This window comes from Nycticebus coucang, chromosome 10 (genome assembly GCF_027406575.1).
Source record: "Nycticebus coucang isolate mNycCou1 chromosome 10, mNycCou1.pri, whole genome shotgun sequence".
Taxonomy (NCBI): Eukaryota; Metazoa; Chordata; class Mammalia; order Primates; family Lorisidae; genus Nycticebus; species Nycticebus coucang.
This window is the reverse complement of record NC_069789.1, coordinates 91,987,274-92,003,450: the sequence shown is the minus strand read 5'-3', so window position 1 is coordinate 92,003,450 and position 16,177 is coordinate 91,987,274. Positions and strand designations below refer to the sequence as shown.

The following is a 16,177-nucleotide window of genomic DNA, read 5'->3' as shown; positions in this document are numbered from 1 at the left end:
AGTGTCTAATGAGTGCTAGGTATTTGGCATATATGATAGTTGTAATGCTCAGAGCAACTCTGTAAGGTATTATACTGTTGTTTAGATTTCAAATACTAAATAACTGGAGGCTCATTGAAGCCAGGTAACTTGGGCAAGGTCACAAGTGATTGAGTGGGGGAGCAGGATTTGAACTCAAGTCTAACAAACTCCAAAGCTGTCCCGGGGGTAGTCTCTAAGGCACTGCAGCTAGAATCACACCTTCTAGAGTGGGGTGGCTTTCTTAAAAAAAAAAAAAAAAAAGATTGAATAGGGCATTTTGAGAAAAGAAATGTTCTTTAGTGGCTGAAATACTTATGTTTCTCCCTCAGAGTTACTCTTTATCTTTCTGCTGTTAGCATGTCTTCCTACTTTGCCCAGAGAAAGAGAAATGGAAACTACATTAAAGGACTGGACCCATTTAAGTCATTTTCCAATTGGAAATCATGAAAAACATTGAAGGGAATGCTCTCAGGGGATCAGGGAGATAGATACTGGAGTGTAGTCATCTGGGGAGATGCAGAAGACCTTTCTTTATAGACCAGAGATTCAAAGCCAGCATCCTCTCCAAGTGTCCAGACTCTTACTCACCCACATTATCCATTGTGACAGTCACCGATTCTCCACGCATGGGGAAGAGGGTCAAGGTGTCTTCATGCCTCTTTCCATAAATGAATGAGTGCCCCGTGAAATGAATGGTCAAAACATCATCCTGGGTCCCCACACTGCAGAAATGCCACTGGACAGTGTCATCAAAGCAGAATCCGAGAGTAGGGATGCTCTCAGGCACATAGCCATTGATAGCTGAAAGAGTAAGATATGTAAAAATGCCAGGATTGGGCCAACAGAAGGGCAGGTACCTAAGATGAATGTCCCAGTGTTGATTTGGTAGTGTCAAAGCAGCAATGATTCCAGATAATCAGCTTTACCAGGTCTAATGTGACTAAAGGTCAAACGCAGAATTCTCAAATGAGATCTCATTCCCCTAAGTTAGTAAGTGAGAAATTTTGGGAAAAAGTAAAGCCTTCTATGTACATTGATTTACTCATTCATTTGTTAAGTATATACTTTGTGTTCCACACTCTGACTTTAAAAATATTCTAATAGATTCCCTTTACTCAGGAGTAAGCTTTCTCCTTCTTGCTGAGCTTTGAAGTCCACAACAAATTCATAAGAAAATACAGTGGCAATGTGGGGAGCAGACAGCGAGGCTATAACCAGAGAAATTAAGGGACAAAAACAACACACAGATGCCCATTAGGACTGCTGGTGGGAGGCAGGAGTGAGAGCAAGATGGCTGCCAAGTAACAGCTTCCCTGCAACTAGGCACCATGAGTCTGGGGAGATAAGACTCCAGGCATCTCTGGCGGGTGGAATCTGCCTATAATCATCCCTTTGAGGATACAGGGAGTCAGCGAGAGACTTCTGGACCCCAAGAGGAGAACAAAAACAGTGGAAAACTAGCAAGTGGTTGTGTGTGTTCGATCGGTCTAATCCCGCTGGCAGCTGTAAGTACAGCAGCAATGAGACTGCAAACCAGAAAGGCCTTACATGTGATCTGTTTTGGTGTTTTTGGACTTGGCACTCAGTTGAACTGCTTGGGGAGAGCTTGAGCAGAAGTGTAGAGAACTTTGGGTGTTGTCTAGGGCCCCAGACTGAGCCGCTGAGCCAGATGGAGCTAATAGTGTTCGGCTGTGGGCTGCAGGGAGCCATTGTGAGAGAACTACCCTGGCAAGCTCTGCCTTCAGGGTCACAGAGCAAGGATTGGGTGGGAGCTAGTAACCTAGTGACTGAGCAGCCTAAAGGCAGGGACTGAGCTGCCTTACAGCCTTAACCCTCAGGGGCAGAGTGAGACCGGTTTTGGTACACTGGGTAAGTGGATAGCCACTTCAGCAGTGAGCCAAGTGACAAGCACATTCCTGGGAAAGCTTCTGCTTAGCCAAGTTTAGAAGTTTAAAGTGACTTTTAAGAAGGCTGAAGAGAGATTTAGGGTCTCCACGTTGTGGAGTTTGAGAAATCAGCAGAGGCCTCCAGTCGTATCAACATTATGATTAACATCTCATACCCCAGAAGACCACCTGTTGCCCAGACAATATTCAACAAGATATATATACTGCTTTGTTTTTGGTTATTTTTGGTTTGTTTGTTTTTTGTTTATTTTGTTGTTTTGCTTTTTAATTTCAACCTTTTCCATACAGATTTTTTCTTTTCTTTTTTTCTTTCTTTTCTTTCTCCATTTTCCTAGTTTAAATACAATTTCCCATTGCTGCCTTTTTCAATAATTAGAATTTCATTTTTGCTAGTGTTTCCACCCCCATTATTTGGTTTTTCACCCAATTTTATCCCGTAAAGTTTTCTGTTTGCTTGTTTCGGTTTGATTTATAGCATTTTTGTCTTTCCTCTCTACTCGGTGGAGGTGGGGTACTGTGTCCGATCAGGTTAGCAAACAGCTGCTGACCTCAAGGGAGCCACCCAACCAGGGATCCCCAGAGGTTGGGGTTTTTTAAGGTTGTGTCAAAGTACCCTACTGTACACATATATTGCTTTGTCTCCCTCTTTATGTGCCTGTCTGATTTTTGTCAATATTCTCGTTTACCCACCCCCTCTCCTTTCTCTATTTTCTTTTCTTTCTTCCTTTCTTTCTTATTCTTTGTTTTATCCCTTCTTGCTCTTCAACCTTCTCATCCTTCTGGTCCTGTACCAAAAGACTCATTACAACCTTAGTCCAGAGGCATGGGAACTTAAAGAGCAAGAGGAAGTGAAAGGAAAATTAGGGCAAGGAAACAGATAAAAGAAATCACTCATAAGGAAGAATCAGCAGAAAACTCCAGGCAACATGAAGAACCAGTCCAGAGCAACCCCTCCAAGGGACCATGAGGTGGCTACTGTACAGGATTCCACCTATAAAGAAATGTTAGGAATGACAGAAAGGAAATTTAGAATACACATGATGAAAACAAAGAAGGAAATGATGGAAACAATGAAGGAAACTGCTAATAATGTGGAAAATAACCAAAAGGAAATCCAAAAACAGAATCAAATAAGAAACGATATGAAGAATATAGAAAGAATATAGCGGAGCTGAGGGAACTGAAGCAGTCAAATAGGGGACTTAAAGATGCAATGGAAAGCATCAGCAACAAGTTAGACCATGCAGAAGAAAGCATTTCGGAGGTAGAGGACAAAGTTCTTGAGATAATTCAGATAGTTAAAGAAGCAGAAAAGAAGAGAGAGAAAGCAGAATGTTCACTGTCAGAATTATGGGACTTTATGAAGCATTCCAACATACAAGTTATAGGAATCCCAGAAGGGGAAGAAGACTGCCCAGAGGAATGGAAGCCATACTAGGGAATATTATAAATGAAAATTTCCCAAATATCACCAAAGATTCTGACACACTGCTTTCAGAAGAATATCGGACCCCAGGTCGCCTCAACTCTAACCGAGCTTCTCCAAGACACATTGTGATGAACCTGTTCAAAGTCAAGACAAAAGAAAAGATTCTGCAAGCTGCCAAGAGTAAGCGCCAGTTGACCTACAGGGGCAAATCCATCAGAGTGACTGCAGACTTCTCTAATGTAACTTTCCAAGCAAGAACACAATGGTCATCTACCTTTAATCTACTTGAACAGAACAATTTCCAGCCCAGAATTCAATACCCTGCAAAGCTAAGCTTTAAAATTGAGAAATCAAATCATTTATGGATATACAAACGTTGAGGAAATTCGCCACAACAAGACCAGCTCTACAGGATATACTTCAACCTGTTCTATAGACTGACCATCACAATGGATCAGCAACAAAGTAAGAACTCAGAAATTAAAGGACAGAACCTAACTTCCACACTGATGCAAAAGATAAAACTAAGCAATGGACTCTCACAAAATAAGATGAACAGAACACTACCACACTTATCAATTATCTCAATAAATGTTAATGGCTTGAATTCCCCACTGAAGAGACATAGATTGGCTGAGTGGATTAAAAAACAAAAGCCATCCATTTGCTGTCTGCAAGAAACACACCTGGCTTCAAAAGACAAATTAAAACTCTGAGTTAGGGTTGGAAGACAATTTTTCAGGCAAATGGAATTCAGAAGAAAAGAAGAATTGCAATTTAATTTTCAGATACATGTGGATTTAAAGCAACTAAAATCAAAAAAGACAAAGATGGTCACTTTATATTGGTCAAGGGAAAAATACAACAAGAAGACTTTTCAATTCTAAATATTTATGCACTCAATTTAAATGCTCCCAGATTCTTGAAAAGACCTTACTCAGTCTGAGCAATATGATATCTGATAATACCGTAATAACAGAGAACTTTAACACTCCTCTTACAGAGCTGGACAGATCCTTAAACAGAAATTAAACAAAGATATAAGAGATTTCAATAAGACCCTAGAAAAACTGCGCTTGATAGACGCATATAGAACACCCCACCCCAAAGATAAAGAATATACATTTTCTCATCACCCCATGGAACATTCTCCAAAATCGATCATATCCTGGGACACAAAACAAATATCAACAGAATAAAAAGAATTGAAATTTTACCTTGTATCTTCTCAGACCATAAGGCACTAAAGGTGGAACTAAATGTAGAATATAAATCTCTTAACACAATAACTAACAAAATGCCAGGAAGGCTGTGTTAACCAGTGTGATGAAAATGTGTCAAACAGTCTATAAAACCAGTGTATGGTGCCCCATGATTGCATTAATGTACACAGCTATGATTTAATAAAATAAAATAAAATGAAAACTAAAAAAAAAAAGTTTGACCCCCTGCAAAGGCATGGAAATCAGACAACCTTCTGTTAAAATAACAGATGGGTGCAGGAAGAAATAAAACAGGAAATCATTAACTTCCTTGAGCATAATAACAATGAAAAAAAGAGCTACCAAAACCTGTGGGATACTGCAAAAGCAGTTTTGAGAGGAAAATTTATCGCTTTAGATGCCTACATTCGAAAAACAGAAAGAAAGCACATCAACAAACTTACAAGCCATCTTATGGAATTGGAAAAAGAAGAACAATCTAAGCCTAAACCCAGTAGAAGAAAAGAAATATCCAAAATCAAATCAGATATTTGCTTTGGTTGTTTTCTCCTTAGCTGTACAGAAGCTTTTCAGTTTAATGAAGTTCCATTTTGAAATTGAAAACAAAAGAATCATTCAGAAAATTAATGAAACAAGGAGTTGATTTTTTTGAAAAAATAAATAAAATAGATAAACCATTGGCCAGACTAACTAGAAATAGAAAAGTAAAATCTCTAGTAACCACAATCAGAAATGATAAAGGGGAAATAACAACTGATCCCACAGAGATACAAGAGATCATCTCTGAATTCTACCAGAAACTCTATGCCCAGAAATTTGACAATGTGAAGGAAATGGATCAATATTTGGAATCACACCCTCTCCCCTAGACTTAGCCAGGAAGAAATAGAGCTCCTGAACAGACCACTTTCAAGCACTGAGATTAAAGAAACAATAAAAAAGCTTCCAACCAGAAAATGCCCTGGTCCAGATGGCTTCACACCAGAATTCTATCAAACCTTCAAGGAAGAGCTTATTCCTGTACTGCAGAAACTATTCCAAAAAATTGAGGAAGAAGGAATCTTCCCCAACACATTCTATGAAGCAAACATCACCCTGATACCAAAACCAGGAAAAGACCCAACCAAAAAGGAGAATTTCAGACCAATCTCACTCATGAATATAGATGCAAAAATTCTCAACAAAATCCTAGCCAATAGATTACAGCTTATTATCAAAAAAGTCATACATCATGATCAAGTAAGTTTCATCCCAGGGAAGCAAGGCTGGTTTAACATACAGAAGTCCATAAACGCTATCCACTATACTAACAGAGGCAAAATTAAAGATCATATGATGCTCTCAATAGATGCAGAAAAGGAATCCAGCATCCTTTTCTAATTAGAACACTGACGAGTATAGGCATAGGTGGCACATTTCTAAAACTGATTGAAGCTATCTATGACAAACCCACAGCTAATATTTTACTGAATAGAGTAAAACTGAAAGCTTTTCCTCTTAGAACTGGAACCAGACAAGGTTGTCCTCTGTCACCTTTACTATTCAACATAGTGCTGGAAGTTCTAGCCAATACAATTAGGCAAGACAAGGAAATAAAGGGAATCCAAATGGGAGCAGAGGAGGTCAAACTCTCCCTCTTTGCTGACGACATGATCTTATACTGAGAGAACCCCAAAGACTCAACCACAAGACTCCTAGAAGTCATCAAAAAATATAGTAATGTTTCAGGATATAAAATCAATGTCCACAAGTCAGTAGCCTTTGTATACACCAATAACAGTCAAGATGAGAAGCTAATTAAGGACACAACTCCCTTCACCATAGTTTCAAAGAAAATGAAATACCTAGGAATATACCTAATGAAGGAGGTGAAGAACCTTTATAAAGAAAATTATGAAATCCTCAGAAAGGAAATAGCAGAGGATATTAACAAATGGAAGAACATACCATGCTCATGGATGGGAAGAATCAACATTGTTAAAATGTCTATACTTCCCAAAGCAATCTACCTATTCAATGCCATTCCTATTAAAATACCAACATCGTACTTTCAAGATTTGGAAAAAATGATTCTGCGTTTGTATGTAACCAGAAAAAAACCCGTATAGCTAAGGCAGTTCTTTGTAACAAAAATAAAGCTGGGGGCATCACCATACCAGATTTTAGGCTGTACTACAAAGCCATAGTGGTCAAGACAGCATGGTACTGGCGCAAAAATAGAGACATAGACACTTGGAATCGAATAGAAAACCAGGAAATGAAACTAACATCTTGCAACCACCTAATCTTTGATAAACCAAACAAGAACAGACCTTGGGGGAAAGACTCTCTATTCAATAAATGGTGTTGGAAGAACTGGATATCCACATGTAAAAGACTGAAACTGGACCCACACCTTTCCCCACTCACAAAAATTGATTCAAGATGGATAAAGGACTTAAATTTAAGGCATGAAACAATAAAAATCTTCAAAGAAAGCATAGGAAAAACAGTGGAAGATATTGGCCTTGGGAAAGACTTCATGAAGAAGACTGCCATGGCAATTGCAACAACAAAAATAAACAAATGGGACTTCATTAAACTGAAGAGCTTCTGTACAGCTAAGGAGACAACAACCAAAGCAAAGAGAGAACCTACACAATGGGAAAGGATATTTGCATAATTTGAATCAGACAAAAGCTGGATAACTAGAGAACTCAAATTAATCCACTTGAAAAAAAGCCAACAATCCCATATATCAACGGGCAAGAGACATGAATAGAACCTTCTCTAAAGAAGACAGATGAATGGCTAACAAACATATTTAAAAAGTTCATAATCCGTATCTATTAGAGAAATGCAAATCAAAACCACCCTGAAATACCATCTTACCCCAGCGAGAATGGCCCACATCACAAAATCTCAAATCTGCAGATGCTGGCGTGGATGTAGAGAGAAGGGAACACTTTTAACACTGCTGGTGGGACTGCAAACTAGTACAACCTTTTTGGAAGGAAGTATGGAGAAACCTCAAAGTACTCAAGCTAGACCTCCCATTTGATCCTGCAATCCCATTACTGGGCATCTACCCAGAAGGAAAAAAATCCTTTTATCATAAGGACACTTGTACTAGACTGTTTATTGCAGCTCAATTTACAATCGCCAACAAGCTGTGGTATATGTACACCATGGAACACTATTCAGCCATTTAAAGAAATGGAGACTTTACATCCTTTGTATTAACCTGGATGGAAGTGAAAGACATTATTCTTAGTAAAGCATCACAAGAATGGAGAAGCATGAATCCTATGTACTCAATTTTGATATGAGGACAGTTAATGACAATTAAGGCCACAGTAGGAGTGGGGGAAAGGGAGACCAAAGAGAGAAAGAAGGAGGGAGGGGTGGGGAAAGGAAGAGCAGAGAGAGGGAAGGAGGGAGGTGGGTGGGGCCTTGGTGTGTGCCACACCTTTTAGGGGCAAGACATGATTGCAAGAGGGACTTTATCTAACAAATGCAATCAATGTAACCTGGTTTATTGTACCTCAATAAATCCCCAACAATAAAAAAATAAAATAAAATAAAAATAAATAAAAAATATATATATATAGATTTTTTTTCTAATAATTCCACCTAGAGGAAAAGCATAATATATGCATTTCATCTTCTTGATACATTAGTCACTGGGTAAGAAGTAATATCCCCGGCTGAGCAAAGAGGCTCATACCTGTAATCCTAGCCCTCTGGGAGGCTGAGGTGGGTGGATCGCCTGAGCTCAGGAGTTTGAGACCAGCCTGAGCAAGAGTGAGACCCTGTCTGTAGCCAGGCATTATAGAAGGTGCATATAGTCCCAGCTACTCACGAGGCTGAGGCAAGAGGATCACTTGAGCCCAAGAGTTTGAGGTTACTGTACGCTATGATGCCATGGCACTCTACCCAGGGCTACAGAGTGAGACTCTATTTAAAAACAAAGGAGAGGGAGGGAAAAGGGGAGTGGAGGGGGAAGAAGAAAGAAGAAGAAGAAAAATCCCTAAAAATAAAACCTATATAGTACATTTTTAAATTTTCATTGTCCCATCTTCCATGTAATCTACAGTTGTCATTCAAGTATCCAGTTCATTCATTTTCACTATCTATAAAAGGGACACTGCTTTAGGGAATATTTTATTTGCTTATTACTAAGCATGGTAATAAAATCAAAGGTACAACTTCTATGAGGTCAGGGCTCGTGTCTATTTGGGTTACCTATAGTCCTAGTGCTACTACAGTACCTGGAACTTAATAAATATTTAAGTGGCTACTTAACAAATATTATTGAATCACTGAAATAACGTGGTGTTAGTTTGTATCTCGTTGTAGTTGTTTTTCTGAATGACCTATAGTTGTACTGTCCTGTATGTAGCAGTTGGCTATAAGAGGCTATTAAGTACTTGAGATGAGGGTACATCTCAAGTACTTACGAGATACATTGTAAACATAAAATATGCATTGGATTTCAAAGACTTGGCAATAAAGCTCAATATTTTTTAAATATCGGTTTTATCTTGAAATAGTAATGTTTGGGATATATTGAGTTAAGTAAAACACACTATTAAAATGAATTTTACTTATCTCTCTTTGATTTTTAATGTGGCTACTAGAAAATTTAAAATTACAGATGTAGCTCATATGCAATTTGTAGGAGACAACATTGTTCCAGAATTATATATGATAAATTTATTGCCAAAATAAAATTATGCAAAGAAAGCTGAGCATAACCCCTGTTTGGAATTATTTGTGGTGGCACCTGTGAGTTCTGATAGTCTATAGTTGTCAGTCATCTGAAGCTGTTGGAGCACACTATGGAGAAATTGTCCCTGTTTTATGAATCAAACATCATGAGCAGTAAGTTGACGCGATCAAAATGACGCTCAACTATGAGAAACAGCTTGGCTGTTATGGAGATGTTTGCTTCCAGGTAGCTCAGTGAAATTTCTGTCAGACTCCCATGGCCGTGGTTTGGGGTATTAATCTTTAGAATGGCAGTGAATAGCTAAACCCTGCTCAGAGAATTCTTTTTTTTTTTTTTTGCAGTTTTTGGCGGGGGCTGGGTTCGAACCCACCACCTCCGGTGTATGGGGTCGGCGCCCTACTCCTTTGAGCCACAGGCGCCGCCCGGCTCAGAGAATTCTTACTGCTCGCTTCAGACTTCTTCATGCATTACCTTTCCGAGAGACTCATGGGTCCCCATGCTCACTTTGCTCTGCTTTGATTTGACTGTCTTTTGATTACTTACCTTATTTCTGCCCTGACCACACAGAGTATTCACCCTGCCCTGTGTGACACATGTGCATGCGTGACACACACACACAGCAGGAGACAAGCCTTTAAACTCCTGTGTAAAAGGGTTGCTATGATGTCAGGAATTTCATCACTACATCTCTACATTGAAGTGAGGATAAGCGATGCTCTTTAGAGAGTGGATTCTAACCCACATCTCTGCCTCTAAGGCACAGTCACACTTCAACCACGGGAGTGAAAAATGTATGGACAAAAGCAGGGCTCCAACTTACTGCTCATGATGTTCGATTCATAAAACTTGGGGTCGTCACGATTCACCGCCTCCGGATTTTCACAAAACTTGTTGATGTTGTCTTCGATGTACCAGCTCTTGTTCTCGTCAAACACAGTGAACACTGCCTGCTGCTCCATGTCTGCTGCCCTCTGCAGGGGAAAGTGCTCAGTTCAGTGATTGATTTTTTTTTTTTTATTTTATATATATATATATATATATATATATATATATATATATACACAATTTGGAAAGGTTACGTCAAACTAATTAATATAGCTTTCACCTCATTTACTTTTTTTTTTTTTGTAGAGACAGAGTCTCACTTTATCGCCCTCTACTGAGTGCGGTGGTGTCACAGCTCGCAGCAACCTCCAGCCTTTGGGCTTAGGTGATTCTCTTGCCTCAGCCTCCCGAGTAGCTGGGACTACAGGCACCTGCCACAACACCTGGCTATTTTTTGTTGCAGTTCGGCCAGAGCCGGGTTTGAACCCGCCACTCTTGGTATATGGGGCCAGCACCCTACCCACTGAGCCACAGGTACCACCCACCTCATTTACTTATTGTGTTAGGACATTTATGTTCTATACTTGGTAGATTTGACTTGTACCCTTACAATATGCTCCACAAGGTGTGTTCCCACAATTTACTCTTCCTCTATTGAACCTTCCCCCTCCCTTCCATCCCCCTCTACTTTTCTCCTTCATCCTGGGCTATAGTTGTGATGTATCTTTCATAAGAAAGTGTGAGGAATTATAAATTGGTTTTATTAAAAGTATTGAGTACATTGGATACTTTTTCTTTCATTCTTGAGATATTTTACTAAGAATATTTTCCAGCTCTATTCATGTCAACATAAAAGAGGTAAAGTCTCCATCTTTCTTGAAGGCTGCATAGTATTCCATGGTATACATATACCACAATTTATTAATCCATTCATGGGTCAATAGGCACTTGGGCTTTTTCCATGACTTGGCAATTATGAATTGAGCTGCAATGAACAATCTGGTGCAAATATCTTTGTTGCAAAGTGATTTTTGGTCTTTTGGATATATACCTAGTAGAGGAATTGCAGGATCAAACAGCAGGTCTACTTTTAGATCCCTGAGTGTTCTCCAAACTTATTTCCAAAAGGAATGTACTAGCTTGCAGATTACCTGCAACACTGAGTTCTCAGAAACCAAAGAGGTACAGTCCTCCGGGTTATAGGAGCCTCACAATTCAGGTATGTAAGAGGTATAGCAATTAAGTTTGTGAACTCACCACCCTGTGCTTATATTGGCAGCACTGTACAAACAACTCAGTGAGGTTTCATAACCTTGGTATGTCAATATCTCACTGCTGTGTTCCTGTCAATGTGTGGTGTATCTTGCTGAGTGGCATTCATTATTGCATGTTTTTGTGTGCCATTATGAGAATGTTAGAGCTTGAATTAGAGCAATGAACAAACATACATAAATTTCTTGTTAAATTTGGCAAGGGTAGAAATAAAATCAGGGACGTGTTCGTCCAAGTTTACGGGATAATGCCATGAAGAAAACAGCAGGGTATAAATGGCTTAAAGATTTTTCTGAAGGGAGAGAAAGCATCATTGTTGAATAGAAGTCAGGGCAGCCAGAAACAGGAGAACTGATGAAAATATTGCAAAAATTCATCCAATTGTGTGTTGAAATCATTGGCTGACTGTGAGAAGCATAGAAGACCAAGTAAACATCTATAGAGAAACAGTTAGGAAAATCTTAACTGAAAAATCTTGGCCAACAACTCATGGCTCTTGCATCACAACAATGCAACAGCTCACACAGCACTGTCCGTGAGGAATTTTTTTTTTTTAGCTAGCAAAAAAAAAAAAAACTATATTGAAACACCTTCCTGACTCACCTAATGTCCCAAATAACTTTTTTATCCCAAAAGATAAAGGAAATATTGAAAGGAAGACATTTTGATGACATTCAGGACATCAAGTGTAATACAATGACAGCTTTGATGTCCATCCCAGACAAAAGTTCCAAAACTGCTCAGAGGGTGTACTAGGTGCTGGCATTGGTGCATAGCTTCGCAAGGGGAGTACTTCCAAGGTGACTGTAGTGATATATTCAGAAATGAGGTATGTAGCACTTTTTCAAGGATGAGTTTGTGAACTTAATTGTCAACTCTTGCATGGTGGATGAAAGCCCATTCTGAGCAGATCAGAAAATTTAGAGACTAAAATATCCTCATAGGAAAAATCTTGTTTCACCATGGCAACTGAAAATCTGTTCATATATGTAACTGTACACCTTTCAACATGAAGGACAGACTGAATATGCTCCCAATAATTGCAAAAGATAAACCAGAGGATGGCAGTAGGAAAGCCTTATGCCTTTCCTGTCTGTTTCCTTTTCTAGCTCAATAGGTCAGGATTTTTCAAATGCCCATTTCTGATTTTTCCAGGCATGTATTTATTTTGTTTGCTTTGATTGTAACTTAGCATAATTGTTTGGGAATTTTAGGTTAATAATATGAGACTATTATTCTTTAATGGAGATAAACTCAGAAGACCTGTGTTCACATTCTTCTGTATAATTTAATCTCAGCCGAGATGAACCATTCTCTGGATCCAACTTCACTAGAAATTATGTCTCCAAATGTACTTGCTGTCAGAGGATCTCTCCTATTTATCTCTATTGCAGATCTCTGAAAATAACAAAGATGGATACAGAGCTTTACGCTTTTACCAGGTGGTATCTCACTGAGCCCAAAAACAACATTTTGAAATTTTCGGGAGGGGTTTTACCCATTTTATGAAAAGAAGACATTCAGAGAGGCTAAGTGACTTGCTCGTCACACAGGCAGTACCAACAGCCTGGAATCTGAAACTAAAACAACATACAGTATCAGACTGTAGACTAGCCTTCTTCAGTGAGGGTCCAGAAGAAAATAAGCAAGATAAAACCCCACAAGAATAAATGTTACCACACATTGCTAAAGAGAGCTAATTTATAGTTATTGTGCTCTGAAAACAAATGCCTTATTAGTTAGCAAGGGCACCTATCTAAAATATTCTAGCCAGAAGAAATTCCCTTTTGAAAGGTTACTTTAAGGACAAAATACCTGTATGCCTCTCTTGTCCAGAGATCTGCTCTTACAAATTAGAAGTAGTCCTATTAGCCCAGAGGCAATGTCCCTCATGATGTCCACATCACTGTAATATGGTCTTGTTAAGCACTGGGCATCATTTTCTGTGGGTTCATCAAATTCTAGAATGTTCCACTTGTAAGTGTAGATTTCCCCTGGTTGAACTGCTCTGATCATGGTGTTACTGCCTGAAAGAAAATACATTGAAAATAGTTTTCATTTGGAAAGTTATTTCATGATAATAAATAAAATAAATAAAATAATTGGGCTCTCAGAACCAATGAATATTGCAAAAGTAATAAATCTTTTTATATTAAACTTTCTGGACCCTAGATAGCATGTGGCCATTAGATATTACTCCACTAGAGGCCACTCTAACACTAATATTGAACAAGATATATTTGTAACCAATAAAGTAGACAAGATCCCAGAAATGAGAAGGATTGGGTTGTGATTTTTAGGGTACCCACATGTATAGTACCTGACTATTGCAGTTATGCCACTGGGAAGGAGGACAGCCTCCCAGAGTTCACTCGTTTGATTCAGTAGAAGTGAGAGATTCAAACCTGAGTTGGAAGAAGAGTTGATTTCTTCTTCATAAGGAGAGAAGGTCACTCCGTGTGGGTAAATGCTATAAGGACGGCTAGCCATATTTTTGAATGTGATCTGCAAAGTTCAATCAAATTTATATTAGGATTTAAGGTCAACCATGAGAACTAATTTCATAGACTGCCAGCTTTGCATATGAACCTTCTGGCTGGTGTGTCATGCACTTAAGAGTGCACATACAGTGGGAAAATCAGTTCTGAGGCCGGGCGCTGGTGGCTCAAGCCTGTAATCCTAGCACTCTGGGAGGCTGAGGCGGGTGGATTAACTGAGCTCACAGGTTCCAGACCAGCCTGAGCAAGTGCGAAAACTCATCTCTAAAAAATAGCCGGGCGTTGTGACAAATACCTGTAGACCCAGCAACTTGGGCGGCTGAGGCAAGAGAATCACTTGAGCCCAGGAGTTTGAGGTTGCTGTGAGCTATGATGCCACAGCACTTTACCAAGGGGGACAAAATGAGACTTTGTCTCAAAAAAAAAAAAAGAAAGGAAAAAAATAAGTTCTATTTATATGAGCAGCAGCATCCCTACGTCACCTGAAAGGAGCCTCTGAGAGAGAGTTTTGCCCACGCAGTATGTGGAAAATGGAAAGGGAAATCTGACCTTAGAGGGCAGGCAGGAGAAGTGGCCTTTTCCTCACCGTATCACCCGCCCAAGCTGGTCCCTACGCCTTCCACCCCAACCTCTGTTCAGCGTGGACCACATCTCTCTTTGAATCAGCTCCTGCTCATCTCTAGACCATGATCCCTTCTCCTGCCCCTCAGATCTCCTGCGACACTGACTTTAAAGTCATGTTCTTGAGGGGTGCACACAAAAATCCAGATCCTACATTCCTAATAAGATATGTTTATATTTGCACCAGAAAGGAATCAAACGTGAGTGAAGGAAAAGGCAGAGAGAAAGGCTGCTTTTGTCCTTTCATTATTTTTCAACGAGGGCAGCAGTCTGGTCGGGGCATTTATTCACACAGGAGTCCTCCTTAGGCTCTTAAATCTTCAAAAGAAGACTTTTCACCTTATCTTCTACTTGGTTGATTGTCAAAGAATTTAAATCTTCCTTAATCTGTAGATTATCTGCATTCTGGGAGCTTGCCTACGACCATAACCTTCAGTCCTCTGCTGTCCAGTCATTATCTATCTCAGAGACACGACATAATATTTCAGGAGAACTGTCTGAGGAAAACTCCGAGCTCTTGATACATAGCTAAGTTTACCTTCATCAGAGACTGATCATTAGAAAACTGCATACCTAGACCGCATTAAAGAATTATTTTTATTCAACTGTATTTACCATTATGGTCTCAGCTACAATGAGAAACATTACTTTAGAAAACTATGCAACTTTTTATCTAGTATACTAGTTATAGGAATTTTGTCAAAGATGTCATCTACTGTACATACAATACCCTCTTCTGAAGGATCTATGGAAGAAATTCCTCTTAGGTCTCAGTATCAGGGTAAACAGAGTTTCTTTGGATGCTACAAAACTCACCCTAAAATATTTCCTTTTTTATGTTGGCTGCTATAAAGCTTAGGACAAAATTTGCAGACAGCCTTATAGGATCATACAGTACGTGTTTTATTACACCCAGTTTTACATAACTCTATTTTCTTTGTTCCCACATTATCCTGTACCCCAATTACATCAACTTTTTGTTTTATCCCTCTATAATTTGATAAACTGTTTTAGATACTGGGTATTTTTGAGTAGGCTATAAATAAATTCAAATGCTAAATATAAACTATAAGCTGCATTGGAATTTAAAATTACATGAACATCTTTTTCTTTTAAAAATAAACAACCGGGGGCAGTGCCTGTGGCTCAAAGGAGTAGGGCGCCGGCCCCATATGCTGGAGGCGGTGGGTTCAAACCCAGCCCCAGCCAAAAACCGCAAAAATAAATAAATAAATACATAAATAAATTAATTAATTAAATAAAAATAAACAACCGGGTACTGTACGATCTTTTGCTGTTTAATTTCCTCCACAGCTCTGTATCTCTGTTACTTACTTTGAGTGTGTCTCTGACCTGTGCTCTGATAACAGGACCCAAAATCCCGTCTTCTTTGATATTGAGATTCTCTTCACGTTTGGTGAAGGACTCATCTTGGTACTGTTTGTAAACCACTTTCTTATAATGTTTTCCAATTTGGTTTGAGAAATTATCCAAGTGCAGAGACCTATATTTTCTTAAAATGAAATTGAAAAAAAAAATCAAAACTACTTTCTCACATGGAGACCCCAGTAAGATGGAGAAACCCTTCTGATTGGAAGTCCTACTCTTAGATTAGCTAAAATGCTAGTTCTCTAAAAATTCCTAATGTAGTTTCCTGATGTTTTCTAGCT

The 16,177-nt window shown here is 39.0% G+C and overlaps 1 protein-coding gene across 2 annotated transcripts in view; it reads right to left on the bottom strand.

The window, feature by feature from the left end:
- The window catches only part of F5 (coagulation factor V), a 77,465-nt gene that overhangs the window by 28,884 nt on the left and 32,404 nt on the right, over positions 1–16,177 (bottom strand). For both annotated transcript variants that reach the window (XM_053606312.1, XM_053606313.1), the window contains exons 8-12: positions 15,843–16,020; positions 13,794–13,893; positions 13,204–13,415; positions 10,112–10,262; positions 610–822 (exon numbers count right to left, since the gene is read on the bottom strand). In XM_053606312.1, coding sequence (XP_053462287.1) covers positions 610–822; positions 10,112–10,262; positions 13,204–13,415; positions 13,794–13,893; positions 15,843–16,020 — 854 coding nt within the window. The remainder of the gene's footprint in view (positions 1–609; positions 823–10,111; positions 10,263–13,203; positions 13,416–13,793; positions 13,894–15,842; positions 16,021–16,177) is intronic.